At 37.6% G+C, this 26307-nt stretch overlaps 2 protein-coding genes across 3 annotated transcripts in view; one reads left to right on the forward strand and one right to left on the reverse strand.

The window, feature by feature from the left end:
• Positions 1-26307, forward strand: part of STRADB (STE20 related adaptor beta) — an 89868-nt gene that overhangs the window by 43150 nt on the left and 20411 nt on the right. Inside the window, exon 12 of one of the 2 annotated variants that reach the window (XM_082467222.1) lies at positions 17110-17865. The exons of the other annotated variant lie outside the window; for it this stretch is intronic. The gene's annotated coding sequence lies outside the window, so the exon portion shown is untranslated. Of the gene's footprint in view, positions 1-17109; positions 17866-26307 lie in introns of those variants that run through there. 2 annotated transcript variants of the gene reach the window in all.
• The window catches only part of LOC309663398 (cation channel sperm-associated targeting subunit tau-like), a 92935-nt gene that overhangs the window by 14689 nt on the left and 51939 nt on the right, over positions 1-26307 (reverse strand). The window contains exons 9-12 of the mRNA XM_082467402.1: positions 24798-24903; positions 22898-22964; positions 21031-21074; positions 19568-19861 (exon numbers count right to left, since the gene is read on the reverse strand). Coding sequence (XP_082323528.1) covers positions 19568-19861; positions 21031-21074; positions 22898-22964; positions 24798-24903 — 511 coding nt within the window. The remainder of the gene's footprint in view (positions 1-19567; positions 19862-21030; positions 21075-22897; positions 22965-24797; positions 24904-26307) is intronic.

Genomic DNA, 26307 nt, shown 5'->3' on the forward strand with positions numbered 1-26307 from the left:
CCCACCCTCCCTATCCCACCCCTCTAGGTGGACACAAAGCACCGAGCTGATCTCCCTGTGCTATGCGGCTGCTTCCCACTAGCTATTTACATTTGGTAGTGTATATATGTCCATGCCACTTTCTCACTTCGTCCCAACTTACCCTTCCCCCTCCCCATGTCCTCAAGTCCATTCTCTATGTCTGTGTCTTTATTCCTGTGCTGCCCCTAAGTTCTTTGGGATCAATTTTTTTTTTTTTTAGATTCCATATATATGTGTTAGCATATGTTATTTGTTTTTCTCTTTCTGACTTACTTCACTCTGTATGACAGATTCTAGGTCCATCCACCTCACTACAAATAACTCAATTTCTTTTCTTTTTATGGTTGAGTAACATTCCATTGTATATATGTGCCACATCTTCTTTATCCATTCATTTGTCGATGGACACTTAGATTGCTTCCATGTCCTGGCTATTGTAAATAGAGCTGCAATGAACATTGTGGTACGTGACTCTTTTCGAATTATGGTTTTCTCAGGGTATACGCCTAGTAGTGGGATTGCTGGGTCGTATGGCAGTTCTATTTTTAGTTTTTTAAGGAACCTCAATACTGTTCTCCATAGTGCCTGTATCAATTTACATTCCCACCAACAGTGCAAGAGGGTTCCCTTTTCTCCACACCCTCTCCAGCATTTATTGTTTCTAGATTTTCTGATGATGGGCATTCTGACCGCTGTGAGGTGATACCTCATTGTAGTTTTGATTTGCATTTTTCTGATTAATGATGTGGAGCATCCTTTCATGTGTTTGTTGGCAATCTGTATATCTTCTTTGGAGAAATGTCTATTTAGGTCTTCTGCCCATTTTTGGATTGGGTTGTCCTTTTGATATTGAGCTGCATGAGCTGCTTGTAAATTTTGCATATTAATCCTTTGTTACTTGCTTAGCTTGCAAATATTTTCACCCATTCTGAGGGTTGTGTTTTCGTCTTGTTTATGGTTTCCTTTGCTGTTCAAAAGCTTTTAAGTTTCATTAGGTCCCATTTGTTTATTTTTTATTTTATTTTCATTTCTCTAGGAGGTGGGTCAAAAAGGATCTTGCTGTGATTTATGTCATAGAGTGTTCTGCCTATATTTTCCTCTAAGAGTTTTAAGTGTCTGGCCTCACATTTAGGTCTTTAATCCATTTTGAGGTTTCTTTTGTGTGTGGTGTTGGGGAGTGTTCTAATTTCATTCTTTCACATGTAGCTGTTCAGTTTTCCCAGCACCACTTATTGAAGAGGCTGCCTTTTCTCCATTGTATATTCTTGCCTCCTTTATCAAAGATAAGGTGACCATATGTGCGTGGGTTTATCTCTGGGCTTTCTATCCTGTACCGTTGATCTATATTTCTGTTTTTGTGTCAGTACCATACTGTCTTGATTACTGTAGCTTTGTAGTATAGTCTGAAGTCAGGGAGCCTGATTCCTCCAGCTCCGTTTTTCTTTCTCAAGATTGCTTCAGCTATTCGGGGTCTTTTGTGTTTCGATACAAGTTGTGAAATTTTTGTTCTAGTTCTGTGAAAAATGCCACTGGTAGTTTGAGGGACTGCATTGAATCTGGAGATTGCTTTGGGTAGTATAGTCATTAGTCATTTTCACAATGTTGATTCTTCCAATGCAAGAACATGGTATATCTCTCCATCTGTTGGTATCATCTTTAATTTCTTTCATCAGTGTCTTATAGTTTTCTGCATACAGGTGTTTTGTCTTCTTAGGTAGATTTATTCCTATGTATTTTATTCTTTTTGTTGCAGTGGTAAATGGGAGTGTTTCCTTAATTTCTCTTTCAGATTTTTCATTATTAGTGTATAGGAATGCAAGAGATTTCTGTGTGTTAATTCTGTATCCTGCTACTTTACCAAATTCATTGATTAGCTCTAGTAGTTTTCTGGTAGCATGTTTAGGATTCTCTATGTATAGTATCATGTTATCTGCAGACAGTGACAGTTTTACTTCTTCTTTTCCGATTTGGATTCCTTTTATCTCTTTTTCTTCTCTGATTGCTGTGGCTAAAACTTCCAAAACTATGTTGAATAATAGTGGTGAGAGTGGGCAACCTTGTCTTGTTCCTGATCTTAGTGGAAATGGTTTCAGTTTTTCACCACTGAGAACGATGTTGGCTGTGGGTTTGTCATATATGGCCTTTATTATGTTGATGTAAAAGTTCCCTCTATGCCTACTTTGTGGAGGGTTTTTAGCATAAATGGGTGTTGAATTTTTTCAAAAGCTTTTTCTGCATCTATTGAGATGATCATATGGTTTTTCTCCTTCAATTTTTTAATATGGTGTATCCCATTGATTGATTTGCATGTATTGAAGAATCCTTGCATTCCTGGGATAAACCCCACTTGATCATGGTGTATGATCCTTTAAATGTGCTGTTGGATTCTGTTTGCTAGTATTTTGTTGAGGATTTTTTCATCTATGTTCATCAGTGATATTGGCCTGGAGTTTTCTTTTTTGGTGACATATTTGTCTGGCTTTGGTATCATGGTGATGGTGGCCTCGTAGAATGAGTTTGGGAGTGTTCCTCCCTCTGCTATATTTTGGAATAGTTTGAGAGGGATCGGTGTTAGTTCGTCTCTAAATGTTTGTTAGAATTATTAGCCCTTTTTACAGTGGCTTTTGCAAACTGTTTTCAGACTGCAAATGAGCCAGAAAGCCAAAGACACGACCAAGAACATTTTCAAGCACTACAATAGAGTAACTGAAGTCGTCTGACTGGACTGAAAGTAACAACATAAACTGAAAAATTGTCAACCAATTACCCTCAAAAGGAGCCCAAAGTCCAGTGTTTGTTAGAAGCAGGTGGGATACATGCAATGTAAGCTCTCTCACTGCAAGGTATATGGGTCAACTCTTGAGGAGTCAAATCTGGCATGCAGCGGCAGCCTCTGCATCAGAAACTTTACCAAAGTTGACATCTTTACTTTGTGCCCAGCTATGATGGTGGATGTGTTGTCATGTCCAGTACAATGATAAATCCAAACAGCAATGGGGGCAATCTGTGGAGGAGAGGCTCAATGAGCAGCTTGATTCTAGTCAGTCTCACGGAGCATATGCCCTTACTGTGTACATCTACACAAGTGACCCAGATGGGTCTTTTAGTAGCAGCAATTTGGTTCTATAGTTTGCAGCCCCAAAGAGGGGTGTCTTTAATCTGCCAGTTTGTAGTTTTTCAAATGGCAAACCAAGTAGCTAGACCATTGGAAATAGCTCCAGAGTAAGCAAAATGTAACAAGGTTCTTAAAGTGGAGTATTGGCCAGAGTTCTGTCCAGCTGAGTGGAATAACCACATCCATTTTTGATTCTGCATGGCTGACCTTTAGGCTGAACAGCCACAGTAGCCCAATGTTCAGCTTATCTGAACCATGAGTGAACCTGGCCCAGGTATTTAGGAGCACATCTGTGAATCCAGGGCTCCACTGAGTCAGTGGCTTTGCTTCAGGTGGCAGAATGAAGGATAAGGTTCCACCAAAATTGGTTGCTGCCACTTTTTCATACAAAACCAAAATGATGCTAGGACCAGGTCAGATGCACTCCTGAACATGCTACTACCATTTGACCAGAAAAGCCTGCTGCTTTAGGCCTTACTTGAAGCATGTTGATTTGCAAGTTAGGTGACATAAAGTGCTAAGTAGAATGCCCAAAGTGATGTACATATAATCTCCCATTCCCAAAGAGTTCAAAAATATGTTGGGCCTCCTTTTAGGTGGTGGGTGGCCAAAGAGACAGCACTTTTTCTTTGACTGCCAAAGGAATTGAGCATTGTGAATCTGCCCACATAGTCTCAAGAAAATTTACTTGGCAAGCAGGCCCTTGAATTTGTCAGGGTTTATCATCAGCCACCTCTGTTGGTAGAGGTGGGACACCACCACAGTCAGGGCCTCTGAAACTGAGGTTTTTGACTTGCTGACCAACAGGACATCATCTATATCTTTAGACATGAGAGGGTGGAGGCACTTACTTAAATCCTGATCCACCCACGTGTGGCAAATGGCAAGGACTTATCTACACATGGCGGTGCCTTGAATGGGAGAATTCCCTCTTGACACTTTATGAATATTTACAGTATAGGCATGCAATACATCAATTTCAATATACAGTGGGCAGTGAGAGATATAACAACAGTACACGGACTCAGCAGAGAAGGCCCTACCCATAAGGTTACTTTAACATAACTTTTCTCCACACTGCAAGTTTTGCCCAAACGCTATCAGTTGATTTCAGATTAACCTACAATGTTAGCGGCTACAACAGCTACACTAGCCATCAGGAGATTATTATTTCCAGACTGGGAGCATGGGGAACAAGGGTGTGAGGGAGGTTAGCCTGTGGCGGACAGCTGGAGCAGCAGGGAGACCCCTTATCTCAGGGCTGGAACCCCTCCCCCCTTGTTCACCTCCTTGCTTCCAGAGTGCCTCTGGGCTCAGGAGCTCCTTTCCTTCTGGCACATTCTACTACAGCTCCACGCTGGAGTCTCTGGGGCCTATATCCAACAGAGCTGTACAGCTATGTGCCCTTCACCTCCCAGGAAGGTTCCCCCAGGATACAGGGCCTTTTCCTGAAAGCAAATGAGGTCATCCCTTTCTTCCCCACCCTCACCTCCATCCCCAGAGGGGAGTGAGCAACAAATAAAGCTCACTGGGTGTTTTTCTTTTCTTTTTTTAAAATCCTGTCTCTCACCACTCAGCCTCTGAACAGTTATTTACAGGTAGGATAAGTGGAAGAACCCTACTGCTCGCCCCTTCCCCACCATCACCACCACTTGGGTGAGAGCATTTGCTACTAAAATCCAGGAAATCTCACATTCCCTAACCCAGCCTGTAGGGGCCCTTTTTCCTTCCTCTTCCAGAAAGTCTTGTCTCTTGTCAGTATCCCATTCTCATTGCCAAAACTATCAAGAACGGTACAGGTTCTAGGATTTTACCTACTTACAAGCTATGAAGCTCTCCTACTACAGTTTCATGAATGCTAGCAGAAGACTCCTGGGTCAGAAACAAAGGACTTGATTATTTACGGCAAAAGCCCCATTGAGCCAAGGATTTTCTTCAGGGGCAGAGGGAGGAACAAGGTTTTCCCAAAGGTGTAATTGCCACATTTTCATGAAAAGCTGAGATACTGCTGGGGCCAGGCTGTCTGTGTTCTTGAATATACCATTTCCATTTGACAAGCGAGGCTTACTGGGCCCTTTCCACCTTGTTAGTTGCAGGGTCCAACTTGACCCATCCTAAAATAAGAATAATAAGCCGAAGAGTCACGGAGTCCATACAAATAAGGTGTTCACTTTTGACAAGAGCTCAGCAACTCTGGGTACTAGGTAATCAAGGTAATAACTGCTTTTCAAAAGGGGTAAACCTGGTACCCGTGCCAAAGGAGAAGAAGTCCAAAACCCCAAGAGAGGTCTTCAGGCAGAGGCTCTAAATCAGCACAGAGATTTGTAGCTCAAAGGAGTCATTAGGATTGTAGGGGGACTTCCCTGGTGGTGCAGTGGTTAAGAATCCGCCTGCCAATGCAGGGGACACAGGTTCGAGGCCTTGTCTGGGAAGATCCCACATGCTGCGGAGCAACTAAGTCCATGTGCCAACAACTACTGAGCTTGCGTACCACAACTACTGAAGCCCATGCGCCTAGAGCCCATGCTCCACAACAAAGAGAAGCCACTGCCATGAGAAGCCCGCGCACCGCAACGAAGAGTAGCCCCCGCTCGCTACAACTAGAGGAAGCCCGCGTGCAGCAATAAAGACCCAACACAGGGCTTCCCTGGTGGCGCAGTGGTTGAGAATCTGCCTGCTAATGCAGGGCACACGGGTTCGAGCCCTGGTCTGGGAAGATCCCACATGCCGCGGAGCAACTGGGCCCGTGAGCCACAATTACTGAGCCTGCGCGTCTGGAGCCTGTGCTCCACAACAAGAGAGGCCACGATAGTGAGAGGCCCGCGCACCGCGATGAAGAGTGACCCCCGCTTGCCGCAACTGGAGAAAGCCCTTGCACAGAAACGAAGACCCAACACAGCCAAAAATAAATAAATAAATAAATAAAAAGCCTCAAAAACAAAAAAAAAAAACCAAAATTCAGTGAATTTAAAAAAAAAAAAAAAAAAAAAGACCCAACACAGCCAAAAATAAATAAATAAATAAATTTATTTTTTAAAAAAAGGATTGTAGGGCCCCAAAGATAGTGTATCACAGCTTGCTGGACAGCTTCTAACTCAGCTTGTGGCTTGGGCCCCACTGGAAAGATGCTGATTTGTAGGTTAGACAAGATAAAGAACCATGCAGAATGCCCAAGTGAGGCACGTACTGCCCCTCATACAAGCAAGGTGCTGGGCCTTCTTTTACAGTGTTGGCAGGAGGGGGTGGGGCAAAGAGACAACAGTTTTTGGTTTTGCTTTTTTTTGACTGCCAGAGGACTGACATTATTAATCTTTCCAAATAGTCCTAATAACCTTTACCTGGCAAGTAGTCCCCCGAATTTTGTCAGGGTTTACTAGCCACTTCCACTGGTGGAATGTGATAATACCATTTTCAAGGCTGTTGAGATTAAGGCTTTAGACTTGCTAACCAATAGGATATCATCCATATAGAGAAAGCTGTGGAAATCTGAATGTAGAAGCACTCATGCTAAATCCTGACCCACCCACTGCTGGCTAATGGCAGGTGAGTAGTCACCTCTGGGGGAGTACTAAAAACATACACAAACTGATCTTGATCCTCAGGTGTCAGTGGTACAGCAAAGGTGGTGTTGGCAACATCCAGGATAGCATACCAAATGCCATCAGTCTGGGCAGTGGATTCAGTTACAGTCACAATATCTGGAATAGCTTGGATATGGAAGCAACAACTGGATTCAGTTGGTGTTAATCCACTGTAAGTCTCCAACTCCATTAGCAAATCTCACTGGCCACACAGGGATGCTGTACTGAGATAACGCATCTCTTACTTTCCCAGCTGCCTTTAAGTTCTTAATGGAGGCTGTGATTTCCCTCTGTCCTCCTAGGATTCTATAATTTTTCTGTTAGACCATCTGGGAGGGCACAGGGAGACAAGTTGGATAGTGATTTACAATTCCCACCAGCACCTCTCTAAATATAGCTCTTCCAATCCCTCTGGCACTTATGGGATGGACACGAACAAGTATATAACACAATGATTCCTACTACACATTCAGATGTAGAAACAACAGTACATTCAACTGACCTAAAGAGTCCTATCCACAAGGTCATGTTAGTTCCCTTCCCCATTGTGAACCCTGCCTAAATTCTATAAGCTGAATCCAAGTGACTTTTCCTCCTATAGGTTCAGATAAGATAGAGACTTGGGCACCCACAACCAACAGAGCCATAAAAGTTTGGGGCCCTTCCCTACAAGTTCCCAGTGAACTTGGATGGCTATTTAGGGCCTTCTTTCCCCTTTAGTGATGGGAAGACATTGGCTCCACCTCTAATCATGTTTCTTCTTAAAAGAGCTGAGATTAAGATAAGGGGAAAGGGAGGTGCCATGAAGTGCAGAAGGAGAAAGCAACTCCATGCCATTTAACAAGACTTCACATTTACGTTTAATTTTGGGTGGTGTAGCAGCAATTCATGGCTCAACCAAATGAACTTCTAATGTTATTGGCCTTTCCAACACTCTATATCAGGCAGCACAGTCTTCATAGCTGATACCATCTATTTCATCTTTGGGAATTCCTTGACTCAGCAGCCGTCACCACACTGCTTTCTAGATAGGGTCATGAGGTTTGTGTGTCCTCAGGTGACTTCAACTTGGTTTGCACAGCAGCACAGCAGTGACCTACTTTGTGCAGTCCACATCAATCCAGGGCATCTGCTGTCCTATTACCATGATGACATCTCATAATTTCTTGCCTGATTCCAACATAAGGGCTAAAGGAGTTTTCCAGGACACCAGAGCTGACTGCAAGAATTTATATTTCTTTGGGTCAGTTTCTAATTTCCTAGTGGATCATGTTCATCAATTTTGTGTACCTAATTCAGGGCACTAAGAGCCTGAATACTAGTTAATGCCTATGTATGGTTTCCCACAAGAGTTCGTCTATTTCAGGGAAGTCTCCCCAAGAGGGCCAAAACTACCTTATAGCAGCCAGAACCCCCTACAAAAAACTCTGAAATCTTCTTGTTGTTTTGAAATGGATGTAAGATTGTCACTATATACTGCAGAAGTAGTTGGCCATAAGATGGTCCAGCTGTTGCCACCCTTCCTTTACAGGTATCACACAGTCTGTATCTTCATCTCCCAAACAAACCAGCCAAAGTTCTAATGATTCACTCGGTTTCTGCTCATAGCATTCATGAATTCCCATCCTGTCATCTTTAGTGTAGGTATGCATCTCTGTAACTGTTGTCAGAGAGTAGAATCTTCTGCCTACCCAGGACAGATCTTAGCAGTAATTGTTAAAATGGAACAGATTGAGGTGGATCATCAGACTGGCAAGGAGGTCTCCCCACCTGGAGGATAATTAACAACAACCAGGGCACTGTTCAGGAAGCTGTTTTTGAACCTACTTCCTCACATCTGGCTTGCAACCACCTCTCCAACTGTCCCTCATTAACAGGCAATAAAGTGGAAGGCTATTTATTGCCTGATTTACCATACAACTAAGTGTGTTCACTACCATTTTCCATGGGTTTCCCCCAAATCCAACTGATCACATGACAACATCCTTATCTATCATCCTTCAAAAAGCCAAGTCTGTCAGTATCCCATCTTATCACCAAAGTTGTCAAGAACTTACCCTACTTGTAAGCTACCAAGTTAGCTTGCCACAGTTTCATGGATGCTGACAGTAGACCTCAAAGGACAGCTTATTACTCAGAGCAATTGCAGTAACCAGAGTTTAAGCATTTTTGCATCCGTTCCTCAAGCCCTAATTCCCACAAGGTGATGTGAAGAGGGCCACACCTGCATATGCAATGGATTACATTTCAGGACAGGAACCCTGTGCCTCTTACAAGATGTGCAGAAATGCAAGAGAACCATGGAGAACTGTCTCCCAACAAAAGGGAAAGATTTATGGAATGATGTTCACTACATATTAACTTAATGCTAGTAATTTCCAAATGGCAGAATTATAGGCTCTTTCCTCTTGCATTTTTGGGGGAATTGCTTGAATTTTTATAAGCATGCATCATTTTCAGCTCTGTACTTTAAAAAATGCATTAGGAACATTCAGGTCAAAATGATAATTTGAGTTTTTACAAAGTCCCTGTAAAATGAGCAGAGAGATACAAAAATAGAAGAAAATCTGTATGCATACTAAAAAACTGGGAAGATTACTAATTAGACTTAAGGCAGGAATTAGAATTCCTCTAAAATGGTTCAACTAAAGAGGCTTTAATATAAATGAAAGTTGTGTGTATGAATAAGGAACCAATAAAGGATATTGAGGGCAACAGTGAGAAGATGTTACTCCAGCCAGAGCCCAGTGATATGATAGCTGGAGTCATGGAGGTTGGGAGGACCCAGTAGTAGCTGTGGATATGAAGGAAAATCCATTGCCAGAACCACAGCACCAAAGTAGGAAGAAAGTAGGACAGAAAAACCCCAAATTTTCTTTCCCCTCTTGCTCTCCAGTATCCTGGCAGTGCTTGTCATTTGCTGGACCTAACTGGAAGTCAGCTAGAGAGACAGGCTGGTGAGGCAGCACATAGGGGTCATCCTCTTCAGGCAAAACAAAACAACAACGAAAATAACAGGACAGAGAAAGGTGGAGAATAGATTAGGGTGGGGAGGAGATGGAAAATAATAAGCACAGGTACTGCCCACAGTCCAAAAATATTTCTGTAAGATACAGTCAAGATGAAATCAGATTGAAGGGTTGACCAAGCAACCTGGAATTTACTAAATTCAACTAAAAGCCTGACTTGAAAGAAAGTGAACAGAATTCTGCCCCCCTCAATGGAAACACACATTTCCTCAAGTTCATAGCATCTGCAATTAGTCTAGGGTACCAGCTAAGTTAAGGTTCAGTGATGTGTTCTTGCATGTACTGCTTCAGTCTGTATATATTTTTTCCTATTCCTCACAGGCAACTGAAGGCCTACTGCAGTGTTAAAAATATTGGGAATATAATATGACTCCTTTCCCTTTTTCTGGCACCAAAAGATTTAAATGAACAATCTCTGATAAAATCCATCTCAGATACCAAAGCAAAACAGACCTTACAGAGAAAAGTGTGAACAAAGGGAAAAATGATTAGAAATTTTAAATTATCTATTTCAAAAGAAGGTCTATTTTAATCAATTGGAAAAGTTCCCCCTTATTCCTATTTTTAATCTCTATTTTATAGTCTCAAATAGTTTCAAGAATTTATTACATCTGTGAAAAGAAAACATATAGATTAGAAAAACTTACCAGTGAAAAATTATTGAATTAAAAATTATAGTGGATAAAATAATTGTAAGGTGCATTTCACTTGCATGACTTGGGTCGACTCGAAGTGCAAAGTTAGCAAAGACAATGAGTTTGGAAGATCATGGCATGTTTTCCACCAGTCTAGCAATCATTATTTAAGGCTTTAAATTTCATAAATGGAATTCATGGCATAGTAAAGGCAATGAAATTCAAATGGATGGGACTTGCTGGCAAGATGGAGGAGTAGAAAGATGTTAGCTCACCCCTTCTTAGAAGAACACCGAAATCACAACTAACTGCTGAACAACCATCGACAAAAAAAACAACAACGCTGGAACCTATCAAAAAAAAAAATACCCTACACCCACAGACAAAGAAGAAGCCACGACGAGACGGTAGGAGGCACGCAATCGTGACAAAATCAAATCCCATACATGCCGGGTGGCCAACCCACAAACTGGAAAATAATTATATCGCAGAAGTTCTCCCACAGGAGTGAAAGTTTTGAGCCCCATGTCAGGCTCCTGAGCCTGTGGGTCTGCAAAGGGGGGTGGGGGGAGCCACCAGAGAATCTGGCTTTGAAGGTCAGTGGAGTTTGATTGCAAGAATTCTACAGGAATGGGGGAAACAAACTCCACTCTTGTGGGTACACACAAGGTCTAGTGCACACCAGGATCCAGAGAAAAAAGCAGTGACCTCATAAGAGACTGGGCCAGACCTACCTGCTAGTATTGAAGGGTTACCCACAGAGGCTGTGGGGGCAGCTGTGGCTCACTGCAGGAAAAAAGACACTGGCAGCGGCAGTTTTGGCAAGTACTCATTGGCGTAAGCCCTCCTGGAGGCCACCATACCCCCCACACACCCTCCTCACACCCCCCACCCCCCCCACCCTCTCGAAAACCCGAGCCACACCCAACAGCCTGTAGGCTCCAGTGCTGGGATGCCTCAGGCCAAACAACAAACAGCATGGGAACAAAGCTCCACCCATCAGCAGACAGGCTGCTTAAATCTTCCTGAGCATGGCCCTGCCCACCAGAGGAACAAGAAAGAAGAACAAACAAAGGCCAAAGATAGTAGAAGAAAAGAAATAATCATAAAGATGAGAGCATAAATAAATGAAATAGAGATGAAGAAAACAATAGAAAAGATCAATGAAACTAAAAGCTGGTTCTTTCAAAAGATAAACAAAATTGATAAACCTTTAGCCAGACTCATCAAGGAAAAAAGGGAGAGGGCTCAATTCAATAAAATTAGAAATGAAAAGGAGAAGTTACAATCAACACCACAGAAATACAAAGGATCATAAGAGACTACTATAAGCACCTATATGCCAATAAAATAGACAACCTGGAAGAAATGGACAAATTCTTAGAAACGTACAGTCTCCCAAGACTGAACCAGGAAGAAATAGAAAATATGAATAGACCAATCACAAGTATTGAAATTGAAACTGAAATTTAAAAACTCCTAAAAAAACAAAAGTCCAGGAACAGATGGCTTCACAGGCGAATTCTATCAAACATTTACAGAAGAGATAACACCTATCCTTCTGAAACTATTCCAAAAAAATTGCAGAGGAAGGAACACTCCCAACCTCACTCTATGAGGTCACCATCACCCTGATACCAAAACCAGACAAAGATACCACAAAAACAGAAAATTACAAACCAATATCACTGATTAACATAGATGCAAAAATCCTCAACAAAACACTAGCAATCCAAATCCAACAATACATTAAAAGGATCATACACTATGATCAAGTGGGATTTATCCCAGGATGCAAGGATTTTTCAGTATCCACAAATCAATCAGTGTGATACACCACATCAACAGATTGAAGGAAAAATCCATATGATCATCTCAATAGATGCAGAAAAAGCTGTTGACAAAATTCAACAACCATTTATGATAAAAACTCTCCAGAAAGAGGGTATAGAGGGAACATACCTCAACATAATAAAGGCCATATATGAAAAACCTACAACTAACATCATACTCAACAGTGAAAAGCTGAAAGCATTTCCTCTAAGATCAGGAACAAGACAAGGATGTCCACTCTCTCCACTTTTATTCAACATAGTTTTGGAAGTCTTAGCCACAGCAATCAGAGAAGAAAAAGAAGTAAACGGAATCCAAATTTAGTTTTGGAAGTCTTAGCCATGGCAATCAGAGAAGAAAAAGAAGTAAAAGGAATCCAAATTGGAAAAGAAGAAGTAAAACTGTCACTGTTTGCAGATGACATGATACTATACATAGAAAATCCTGAAGACCTACCAGAAAACTACTAGAGCTCATCAATGAATTAGGTAAAATTGCAGGATGCAAAATTAATACACAGAAATCTGTTGCACTTCTATACACTAATAATGAAAGATCAGAAAGAGAAATTAAAGAAACAATCCCATTTACCATCGCATCAAAAAGAGTAAAATACCAAGGAATAAACCTCCCTGAGGAGAAAAAAGACCTGTACTCTGAAAACTGTAAGATGCTGATGAAAGAAATCGAAGATAACACAAACAGATGGAAAGATATACCATGTTCTTGGACTGGAAGAATCAATATTGTCAAATGACTATACTACCCAAGGCAATCCTCAGATTCAATGCAATTCCTATCAAATTACCAGTGGTGTTTTTCACAGAAAAAAAATTTAATAAAAAAATTTATTTTAGAATAAAATAAATCTTAAAAAATTTTTAAGGAGATACATTTTTTAAAATTAATTAATTAATTAATTAATTAGTTAATTTATGGCTGTGTTGGGTCTTTGTTTCTGTGCAAGGGCTTTCTCTAGTTGTGGCACGTGGGGGCCACTCTTCATTGCAGTGCGTGGGCCTCTCACTATTGTGGCCTCTCTTGTTGCGGAGCACAGGCTCCAGACGCGCAGGCTCAGCAATTGTGGCTCAGGGGCCTAGTCGCTCCGCATGTGGGATCTTCCCAGACCAGGGCTTGAACCCGTGTTCCCTGCACTGGCAGGCAGATTCTCAACCACTGCGCCACCAGGGAAGCCCCCTAGGAGATACATTTTTTATGGAGACACAAAAGACCCTGAATAGTCAAAGCAATCTTGAGAAAGAAAAATGGAGCTGGGGGAATCAGGCTCCCTGACTTCAGACTATACTACAAAGCTACAGTAATCAAGACAGTATGGTACTGGCACAAAAACAGAAATATAGATCAATGGAACAGGATAGAAAGCCCAGAAAGAAACCCACGCATGTATGGTCAATTAGTCTATGACAAAGAAGGCAAGACTATACAATGGAGGAAAGACAGTCTCTTCAATAAATGGTGCCAGGAAAACTGGACAGCTACATGTAAAAAAATAAAATTAGAACATTCTTTAACACCATACACAAAAGTAAACTCAAAATGGATTAAAGACCTAAATGTAAGGATGGATATTATAAAACTGTTAAAGGAAAACATAGGCAGAACACTCTTTGACATAAATCGTAGCAATATCTTTTTTGAGTCATCTCCTAGAGTAATGGAAATAAAAACAAAAATAAACCAATGGGACCTAATTAAACTTAAAAGCTTTTGCACAGCAAAGGAAACCACCGACAAAACAAAAGTACAACCCACAGAATGGGAGAAAATATTTGCAAACAATGCAACTGACAAGGGATTACTCTACAAAATTTACAAACAGCTCATGCGGCTCAATATCAAAAAACAAACAAACAACCCAATCAAAAGATGGGCAGAAGATCTAAATAGACACTTCCCCAAAGAAGGTGTACAGATGGCCAAGAGGCACATGAAAAATGCTCAACATCACTAATTATTAGAGAAATGCAAATCAAAACTACAATGAGATATCATCTCACACCAGTCAGATTGGCCATCATCAAAAAGTCTACAAACAATAAATTCTGGAGAGGGTGTGGAGAAAAGGGAACTCTCCCACACTGTTCGTGGGAATGTAAATTGGTACAGCCACTATTGAGAACAGTATGGAGGTTCCTTAAAAAACTAAAAACAGAGCTACCATATGATCCAGCAATCCCACTCCTGGGTATATATCTGGAGAAAAACGTGGTTTGAAAGGATCATGCAACCTAGTGTTCACTGCAGTGCTGTTTACAATAGCCAGCACATGGAAACAACCTAAATGTCCATCAACAGAGGAATGGATAAAGAAGATGTGGTACATATATACAATGGAATATTACTCAGCCATAAAAAGGAACAAAATGGTGCCATTTGCTGAGACATGGATAGACCTAGAGTCTGCCATACAGAGTGAAGTAAGTCAGAAAGAGAAAAAGAAATATTGTATAATATCACTTATATGTGTAATCTAGAAAAATGGTACAGATGAACTTATTTGCAAAGCAGAAATAGAAACACAGATGTAGAGAACAAACTTATGGATACCAAGGGGGAAGGGGAGTGGGCTGAATTAGGAGATTGGAATTGAAATATATACATTACTACGTATAAAATAGATAACTAATGAGAACCTACTGTATAGCATACTATTTCACTCATACTAAGTGAAATCAGTCAGCCAGAGAAAGACAAATATCATATGATATCGCTTATATGTGAAATCTAAAAAAAAGATACAAATGAACTCATTTACGAAACAGAAACAGACTCACAGACTTAGAGAACGAATTTATGGTTACCAGGGAGGAAGGGTGAGGGGGGGTGGATAGATTGGGACTTTGGGATTGACATATACACACTACTATATTTAAAATTGATAACCAACAAGGACCTACTGTATAGCACAGGGAACTCTGCTCAATATTCTGTAATAACCTAAATGGGAAAAGAATTTGAAAAAGAATAGATATATGTATATGTAAAACTGAATCCCTTTGCTATACACCTGAAACTAACACAACATTGTTAATCAACTATGCTCCAATAAAATAAAAATTTTTTAAAAATTCAAATGAATGAACAGAAGGTTAATGATATCACACATACCACTCCCTGCCCTCCTTAATCCTAGTCTTCAGCAGGCACTAGTGACTTTAAACTCAAAAACTCATAAATAATCAGAGCCTTTATCACTACTCTTTATGGAATATGGAATTAATCTCGCTGCCTCATGCCTGATATTTGGTATGCTAGAACTAGGTGCTTCATTCACCTTGAAAGTATTAAAATAATTTGTATTTCCCTAGGACCAAATGATTTTGATTAATCACATACAATGAGGCTCAGGAATTGTAACATATTCAGAGATTCCAAAGAAAATGCCTCAAAACCCTGCAGTATTTCTAATTAATTAACTACTTCAACAAATATTTATTGAGTGCCCATCATGGACTCATCACTACTCTAAATGGTAAGATACTGTGATGAGTAAGACTAAATCCCTACCATTTGGAACAAAGTCAAGTGGGAGTGACAGACAATAACAAGTAAAGAAACATGTAATATGATACCAGGTAATGATACAAGAAAAAAATAGAGATGGGCTAGGGTGAGTGAGTGGATAATTATTTTACTTAGAGTGGTCAGAGAAGGCCCCTGTAAGGCGGTAACAGCTGAGTAGAGACCTGAATGGTGTGAATGAATGAACCCCAAGAAGATCCAGAGAAGAGCATTCCCATCAGACAGAAGAATAGTTGTGGTGCTACTGCTACCTGTGCTGATTATACAATAACCACTCCTCATACTGCCCTGTCACAACAGAACCTGAATTCTGCTTGTAACAGCAACGTATACAGCCCCAAATGATGAATCATTATTGGCAACCCCATTCCATTTTGCCAAATGCTAGTTTTCTCATTCTCCTTTGAAGCTAAACATAGTCATGTAAACTAATTCTAGTCAATGGGACATAAAATCTGCTGGAGGATTATTGGGTAAACTTCTGTTTCTTTGTAGAAATAAAAGGGGGCAAGTGCAAAAGAAAACTTGAATGTTCTACCCCCTGCCTTGATCTACAAATGATGCCTAGGACTGAAGCAAACATCCGGTGATAATGAAGTGACAAGCAAGACTGTGAAAAAGAGGAAAGATAAGAAAGAGCCTGGTTCCTGGGTCCTTAATGATACTGTTAAGCCACTAAACCAATGCCAGGAATCCCTACCTCATGACTTCATTGATCAGGTTCCAATGGCATTGCCAGTAAAATGTAGTTTCAAAGTCAAGATCACAAGGCCATGAGAACTGTTGTTAACACTTCAAAAATATTTAAGGTAGTATCTTACAGACCCACTTGACTAGACAAAAAATATTCTAAGTATCTTAGGGTGGCCTCTTAGATCCTCTCTGCTAGACCAGAGAGCTTCTAAGATTCTTAAGGATATTGTGCTACAGCACCTTGACTATCAGTCAAAAGTAAACGGGGGCATGTTTTAAAGATATTTAGGGGTGTAACATTTAGCTAAGGTCATAATTTGATACCCAGGAAACCTGCAAAATCTCTAAGATAATCATAGTATCTTGGACTGAAAGGAACAGAGACAATTTAAAATGCAAAGAGGTTTTTGAACTCTTAACTTTCTACAGATAAGACATAGGCTGCAAAGCTACTCAGCTACAAATATAAGCTCTTTCTTATGGAAAAAGAAAGATTCTCAGAGGGCAGAGCCAGAGCTTCAGAATTACTATGGCTCACTGACTGCTATATGCTTCTCTTTACCCTTCCTTCACCTTTGGAATGTAAGTGCCTGTTGTTATCCTATTTCTGATTCACCATTGTATGTAGTGGACAGATAACTGGTCTCTTCAATTCACAGGTCTTAAGATTGAGAGAAGCCACGCTCAAGAAGCTTCATCTACCTGGATCTGATTTAGTTGATGAAATTCCGTACTTAAGCTTGAGCCTAATGCAGTAATGGCATGAAACTAAGAATCTTGGAAGCAGAGTAAGTGTATTTTGCATGTGGGAGAGAAATTACTTGGAGCTAGAGATGGTTAATCTGTGGATGGCCCCCAATGAACGACACCTTCCAAAATTCACGCTCTTATGTAGTCCCCTCCCATGTTGGGTCAGGGCTGAGCCTGGGACTTGCTTTAACTAACAGAATGGAGTGAAAGTGACCCTATGCTAGTACAAAGCCTAAGTCTTAAGAGTAGCTGAAGCTTCTGTTTTTGTATATTGGAAGCCCTGAGCTGCCACATAAAAAGTTCAGCTGCCCTGCTAGAAAGACCACATAGAGAGACCATATGAAGAGGTTGCATGGACAGGGGGAGGAATGATCCCTAAGATTCCAGAGAGAGAAACTGAGACACAGAGAGAGAGAGAGAGAGAGAGAGAGAAACAGGCACATCAAACCAGATGTCCACGCATCCCAACTGAGCCCAGACCTACGGCTGTTTCCATCAGGGTATAAAACACATAAGAGAGCCATAATGAGTGTTCCAGCCCAGTCAAGCTCCTAGATGACTAGAGGACCAGCCAACATCAAGTGGAGCAAAACAACTGCCTACCTAAGCAAAGTCAACCCACAGAATCTTGAGAAATTATAAAATGGTTATTTTAAGCCACTAAATTTTGGTGTGGTTTGTTATGGAGCAATAAATAATTCACTTATCAAATGAAAACTGACTATTTTGGAAGTCAGATTCAATAAAGAAATTAAAAGGCAAACCACAAAAACTATGAAAAAGTATGTGCCATGAATATACAAGGTTATTATCTGTATAATAAAAAGAGCTCATTATAAAACCTAAACAACATCACCAAATACTCAACAGAAAAAAATGGACAATCTACTCATCTACTCATAGGGAAAATCAAAATGGCTAATAAGCATGAAAAAGTTTTAATCATTATTTAAAATATCATTAATACTCAAATATCACTGGTCAGAATATAAAGTGGCACAATCTTTCAGGAGAGCAATTTGTCAACATGCTATTTCTATAAATATATGAGAAGATAATCACAGACACAAATAAATAGGTAAAAGAATATTAATTTCAAGCTTAATGTCCAAAAACATAGAAACTATTTTAAATTACTGAATATCAATATTTGAGGATATCCTGAATCTTGCAAATTTTAAAGAAAATTCAGGTAACATGCTTAAAATATAATATCAAGTTTAAAAAAGCATAATATAAAATTATACATATATAGTTTGATCCAAGTTTTTAAAAATAAATAAAAGATATACATATGTTAATAACAAAGACTGAAAGGAAATAAAATTATTAAATGTGGCAGTAGAATTATAACTACTTTTATTTTCTTTTTATACTTCCATTTTCTAAATTTCCTATAATGACTGTGTATTACTTTCACATTCAGTAGAAACAAGAATGTTTTTCTTTTTAAGTTACATTGCTTAGCGTATTGATCTAGGTAATTAGGAATAATTACCCAACTTGAGATATTTAATAAAATTATATCTTTTGGAATTTGGAAAGGAATTTAGAAATGACCTAGTGTAAAACTACCATTCAGTAGATGAGAAAATAGGCCTAGGGATTCAGGTGTGCAAGCTTGCTAATGTATTTAGAGGCAGAGCCATACTTAGAACTCAGATTGTTTTCCCACTGACCAATACACATTTTTACACTGCTTTATGATAGTGACTCAAACAAGATGTAAAGATCTAAGTAGAATAACTGTCATTTTGAGAAATGCTTTTCCCTGGTGTACCTTTAAATTTTCAGATCATTCTCATTTTAAACTATAAAACTGTTTGTAACAGATATGCTATTTCCTATAACAGTTTCGTTAAAAATTTCCACTGAAATAACCTCTCAGGCTTTCCTTTGAATTTAGATTTTGCTACCATTGTTATACTTTCACCTGAATTTTACACAAAACCATGAGACTGGTTTGTATTACTGGTTTCTCAGATCACTTTGCTTTTCCTTCAAAGGTTTTTTTCCTCCTTACTTGATGAGTATTAGTAGGGTAGGAATATTTAATATACTTAGACACACTTCTACTTGGAGACATTTGAATGTATTTTCAATTTATTTATTTTTTATTAATGAATTCTTTAGTTTTTCTTAGTCTTATACTTCTAATACAAGGGCAGATACCTTTAGTTGAAGGTCTTCCTTTGGATCGTGACTTTGAAAGCTGCCTTTTGATTTTGAATCTGGGGAAACTAAGCTTGTGCTCTTCCTTCAAGCTAAGCTCAGACTGTTGCTTTGCCACCTAATTTCTGTTGGAGATAAATTTAAGTTCCTCCTCTTTATTCTACCTGGATTTATATGGATATTTTTCAACTTTACCTCTGATGAAGATGAGTCAGTTTTTAAAAGGCTTGGATATCTATCTTTCAGTTTTTCTTTTGGTGGGAAGAATAGATTTTTCATTTTTATCTCCGGCATAGCTTCTTGCTGGTGTTCCTCTAAAGATGGTATTTTGTCCTCTTCTGTTAACGTCAGCCTCGGAATAGTGGGCAATGGAGTATCTGTTTCCTTTGTTGACATGTCACTTTTAGGAGCAACAACATTTGAATCATCTTCACACGACTGGTTCAAAGTTGGTAGAGTCAGGCCTTTCTTATCATCGTTATCCAGTAACTAGAAAATGTATCAATAAGACAAGCTACCTATTAATCATTATCAACTAGAAAATATTTAAAACTAACAAAACTGGACTTAAAATCATTTGTACTTTTATCCTTTATTATAACAAGTTACCATCAATATTTGTAAATTATTACATTCCTTATTAGAAGAGTTGAGAAGTTCTCTACTTGCCTGATACCATGGACTATAGGATATTATCCATAAAAATGATCATACTGCATTATAAAGTAGAGGTTCTCATATATTCATATTTTATAAATCATCAGCATCTCAAAGAAGAAAACCAAGGGGTCTGACATTTTACTGTTACTATAATATCACCAATATACCATAACAAAGGAAACTTTAATAGCAAATTAGCACAAAGAACAATATCATAAAAATCACAATTATATGGTAAAATAAAGGAAATTTTAATAGCAAAATAGTACAAAGAATAGTATCATAAAAGAAAGGACAGTCTGTTAAGCCAGGTAAATTTAGCTGTATGAGAAATTCTCTATATTGTCTTTTTTTCTCTCTCTTTGGATTGTGCAAAACAGTACATACTGACTCTTCAATTGGTATTTTGGGAGCCACTGGCCCAAGAATAGAAATCATTAAATCCTATTTGTCAAGTAGTACAGAAGAATCTTTTATATTTTATTGGTTTACATAGGGGTCCACTGCCTTACGGAATTAATACCTTCTGTAAAAATAGCTAAAAAGCAAATAATATTATGTGAACTCTATTTATTTCTATTTATAAAATACAGACTATTACTTTGGAGATTATACATTGTAGAGAATACACAGTTGTATTATAGAGAAAAAGTAAAGAATGTAGTTAGGTCTGTGGCATCCATTTCTAAGGTGCAGAACTTTATGCTTTCGTTTACTTGTTTCCCCCCTTCTGTTCATAAACACCTTTTGTCCCCTATATTCATATGTACTTTAAAATGTTACTATTTGATACTGAAACTTCCCTTTTAACAGTGTAATTTAAGTTAAATAAATCGTGTAACACTGTACAGATATTGTTGTAACAGAAATAACCATGAAAACTTGAATAACTTCTTGAGTGCTTTCTTCTTTCCATCTATAAATATTTCTCCATTTACAATTATTTCATCCCTTTATAAAATAGTAACTATTAGAAGTTCTCTTTCAAGTTCCCTTACCTCATTTGGAATAGTTTCAGCTTCTTCCTTTATAAGATGGATATCTGTTAAGAAATTCATAGAAGTATTTTATTATATATAAAAAATAAACATTATTTATATGCATTAACAAAATATTACAGTTTTTCTCACCAAGAATAGGAGCAATTTAAATCAAAGCAGTTATTCAAACATAAACACTACATATTTAGTAAAAACAGGCTGATGAATCTCTGGGAAGATGGAGGAGTAAATGAACAAGTGTGGAGATGAAGTGAAAATATGTATAAAATGATAAGATTTCAGATCCCTCAATATAAGACATAAACACAGGCATGTACTATATTTTGCTAAAAGTCAAGAGGAAATAAAAATAAATCCCAGATGGTCAGTGATAAGGTTGGGATTGGAAAAAAAGAGTAAAGTTGTATGTAACCAGAAAAAATAGGACCATTCAAGAGAGGCTAACTGAAGCACTTGTAAAATTTTCCTAGAAATATAAAGAATACATATTTAGCAAGCAAAAAAGAAAATTCTAAAAGGGAAAGGGAATAAATAATTGAGATACAAAGGGATGCATAAGTCTAGTAAAAAACACAATTTATTAAGGTCACTATTAGCTGCATGACTGCTGTCAGCTCATTTTTCTGAGCCTTGGTTTTCTCACATGTAAAATAGATTAGCGATAGCTTATCTTATAGGTATGTTACAAGTATATACAATGGGAGCAGCAATGTGGTTAAATGCTTGAGTTCTTGGGTCAAATAGACTAGGTTCAAATTAATGGCTGTGTCACCTCTCACTGACTTGATCCTCAGTTTTCTCATCTGTAAATATGTGGATAAATAATAATAGCACCCTCGATTGACTGCTTTGAGTACTGAGTTACATAATCCAAGTAATGTGCCTGGAACCCAGTGATCAGTAAATGTCAGCTGTAACTATAGGGAGCTACTGAAATGCCAAAAGGAAAGAAGTCACTAGAGGATCCAATGGGACTTGAAATAAACTCCGTGGATAAGTGAAAAAAAGTAAAAAAAAAAAAAAAAATAGTAACCATCAGTGTGTGAGAGAGGTTAACCTCCAATATTCAACCGCAATACTGAAGAGGGAAGTTGTGATTCTCCTACAACCTAAAACTTGAATGTTTCAGTGAAAAAGTAGATTAAAGATGAAATAGCTCTGCTAGGCTGGTTGATCCTCAGAGGTTAAGAAATGAATATATCAAAGCCTGAGGTAGCCGGGGAAGTAGAATTAGAGAAGTAACCTGTGGCCAAAGTCTTATAACAATAAATCATTAATCCACACCAGCAGAATCCAAGATTTTAAAGATAGAGTATTATGCATCTATTTTAACTTACTTTCTAAATGAATCTTTTAAGAGAGATTTTTCTTAAAAACTGCATGAACAGTATCTTCTATTAATTAAATATCTTACTGATAATTTGTGCAAAGTTCTCACATTTAATGTTAATTTAATTTCCTGTCCTGCTCTCTCTCCTCCCCCCTTTCTCTTACACACACACACGCACATGCACGCACATACACACATCCTCCACATAAAAGAGACCAATAGCTCTACAGTTAACAATGTTTAACAAAAATACCTTTTCATAGATTATAGGTAAGATTTAACTTTTTTCTTGTTCTTAAAGAGGAAAGGAGTATTAAAGGTAAAAATAAAAATAACTCTTAATTGGGTCTAAGTATTTTCTTTGGAGTGTTACAAAATAAATACTATATACCAAAAATATAATGAAATGTATTTTTATTCCCTAACAAAAAATGAAGTATACTTAAAGCAGATTGCTAGTTTTCTTTTTGTGATATAACCACCCTGTTTCAATTATCTTAATAATAAATACAAAAGGTAAATTAGTTTCTTAACCTGATGTCACAGTATCTGTAGGTCTCTCTTCCAATTGGCTTTCAAGTACCTCATTGGTATTACTTTCCTAGAAGAAAAACATATTGGAGAAATGTTTAAAGAGCTAAAACATTTGTTCCTGCTTTCATAACTTTTTAAAATACTTTAAAAAAATTTACAGAAGACAAGAAGAATATGGGTTTGTGAGAAAAGCAAACAGTACCGTTTTAAAGACAGGCACACCCTGGCTAGGAGTTAACGGTCCAGGAAGAGAAGACCCAAGAATTGACAGGGTTTCTGAATGATGAATGCATGACAGAAAAAGATTACAAGACAAATGACATAATGTTTAACTTCAAGGGGTATAAGAGGATACCCACGGGAAACAGATCACTTTTTTATTGGAATACATTATGGTCTATCAGTTGCAAAGTGATGTGGATCTTTATAAAATTCCAAGAAGAATTATAAGGTGGAGTGACCACTGGCTCTTATAAAATACTGATTTTTCAATGAAAACCCAAAGTTCAGAGTCCCTTGAATGAAAAGCCCCACAGAATTTCCCTAAAATACTAATTCTGTATTAGCAAATGCTAATCAATTTATTTTATCACAGCACAATCCTGCCCAATTATCTCAGAGGCATTGAAAAACATGAATATATCAATATGTTATGACTACCATTTCAAAGCTGTGATTTTAGTCGATGTTTTCTCTATTCACTGAAATCCCTATGAATCTTTTACTGCCAGGTCAAAATGTATAGATTAGATAGTACTTCTAAATAGTAAATCTTACTTATATATCTGATAAGTGTCTAGTATCCAAAATATATAAAGAACTCTTACAACTCAGCAGTAAAAATACAAATAGCCTAATTAAAAAATCAGCAAAAGATATGAATAAAAATTTATTCAGAGAAGATATACAAATGGCCAGTATTCACATGAAAAGATGTTCACATCATTGGTCATTAAAGAAATGCAAATCAAAATCACAATGCGATACCACTTCAAAACCACTAGGATGGCCATAATTAACTTTTTTTAAAAAAGGAAAATAACAAGTGTTGTAGGAGATATGGCACCCTCATGCATTGCTGGTTAAATGTAAAATTGTGCAGCTGCTGTGGCAAACAGTTTGGTAGTTTCTGAAAAAGTTAACAGAATTAGGATATGATCCAGCAATTCCACCCCTAAGTATATACCCAAGAGAATTAAAAACATACATGCACACAAAAACTGCACATGAATGTTCATAGCAGCATTATACATAATAGCTAAAAAGTGGAAACAACCAAATGTCCATCAACTGATGAGTGGATAAAAAAATGTAGTATATCCAAACAATGAAATATTATTTGGCAATGAAATGAAATGAAGTATTGATACATGCTACAATAGGGATGAACCTTAAAAACACTATACTAAGTGAAAGAAGCAAGTCACAAAGGACCATATATTGTATGATTCCATTTATATGAAATATCTAGAACAAGCAAATCTATAGAGACATAAAGTACATTAGTTGTCGTCTAGGGCTAGCAGGGCATGAGGGGTTTGGAGGATATAGGCTAAGAGGTATGGGGTTTCTTTTCGGGGTAATGATAATGTTCTCTGATTGTAGCGATGGAAGCACAACTCTGTCAATATACTTAGGGTCACTGAATTGTACACTTTAAGTGGATGAACTATACAGTATGTGAATTATATCTCAACAAAGCTGTTAAAAACTAAACTTATAAATTATTAATCAATATTTATTGAATGTCACATTATCAAAATAGGAAAGTGCATGAACTATGAGTAGCATTTTATAGAGAGGGAACAAATTAACAATATCTGATCATTATTTTTAATTATCATAATTTTAAAATAAAAAGTAAAAATCTATGTATGGAAGAATGTATTATGTTAATTACCTTAGATTCTTTACGTTCCAATCTTGGGGTAAGAACTCCTTCTAAGTAGCTAGCTTTTTCTATCCATGTACTCAGACGTCTATATTCTTTTTTCATTTTTTCTAGCCTAAAGAAAAATTAGTTACAGATTTAAAAAGTGATAGAAGAATATATATGGTATGAAACAAAGAACAACACATACAGTATGATACATTTATAAAAAGTTCTTAAAGAAGAAAACCAACAATATATTGTTTAAGGACACATAGGAAAAGGAATGATTATGACAAAAATCAGGGTAGTAGTTACCTGAGGAGAGTTCGGGAGAGGGATGTAATCTCATAAGGGCACACAAAATACATTATAATATTGGTAATGTTGTATTTCTTAACCCGAATTGTAAATATCTAGGCAATGGTCTTATTATCTTTATTTAAGTTATACATACATATTTAAGAAATTATTCTATATATATTGCTCTCATTTAAACTATATATATATATATTTTATAAATTATTCAACAAATATATGATATCTTCTGCAATAAAACAAATGAAAAGATAGGAATTTAGTTTTTAATCCAAATTTCAAAAAGCTTTCATAATCTAAAGATATAATCGACAAGAATTAAATGGAAAAGAGGAAATGTTTCTCAATTCATTTCATTAGGACACTATGACCTTGACAATAAAGCATAACAAGGACATTACAAAGAAGGAAAATTAGTCTAATCTCATTCACAAACATAGATGCAAATGTTACAAATAAGATATAATTTTAGTACAAAAAATGTAGTGGTATAAGGAAAATATAATATACCATGAACCAGTTGGCTTTATCCCAGGAATATAAGGATATTTTGACATTAACAACAGAACGTTTAATTTAAATACAATTTAACTGATTAAAAGAGAAAAATAATTTGGCAAAATACAACATCCATTCATGATTAAAATAGAAAACTCTTAGAAAACTAGGAACAGAATGGAATAATTTACTTAATCTGGTACAGGACATCAACCAAAAAACCTATATAAATAATGTGCTTGACTATTAAATGCTAGAAGCATTGCCATGAAAGATCCTGAACAAAACAAAGATGTCCACCCTTACCATTTATAACAGACATTGACTGGAGCTTCCAGCCAGCATAGAATGCCAAGAAAACAAAACTAAAGATTAAGGACTGGGAACAAAGAAACAAAATTGTTATTACTTGTAGATGATATGATTGTTTAAATAAATTCCCCCAAATGATACCACAAATAAGTTATTATGAATATGAAAGTTTAGCAAAAAAGGAAAATTCCAAGAAGATGATGGCAGCAGAAGTAGCATAGTTTTTGAATCCTCCCAAATATCTACATAAAAACATTCAGAGTATCTAGGTAGCAAACCCAAAAACTTATAGGCAACATTTACAACAAAATCACATGACAAGGTTTCCCTATTAACCCCATATACATAAGACCTTCATGGTATCAGTGAATATATGGGAGAAAGCAACGGGTATAAAAGGGGCATCTGATGA

This window comes from Balaenoptera physalus (assembly GCF_965194825.1).
Source record: "Balaenoptera physalus genome assembly, chromosome: 6".
Lineage (NCBI taxonomy): Eukaryota > Metazoa > Chordata > Mammalia > Artiodactyla > Balaenopteridae > Balaenoptera > Balaenoptera physalus.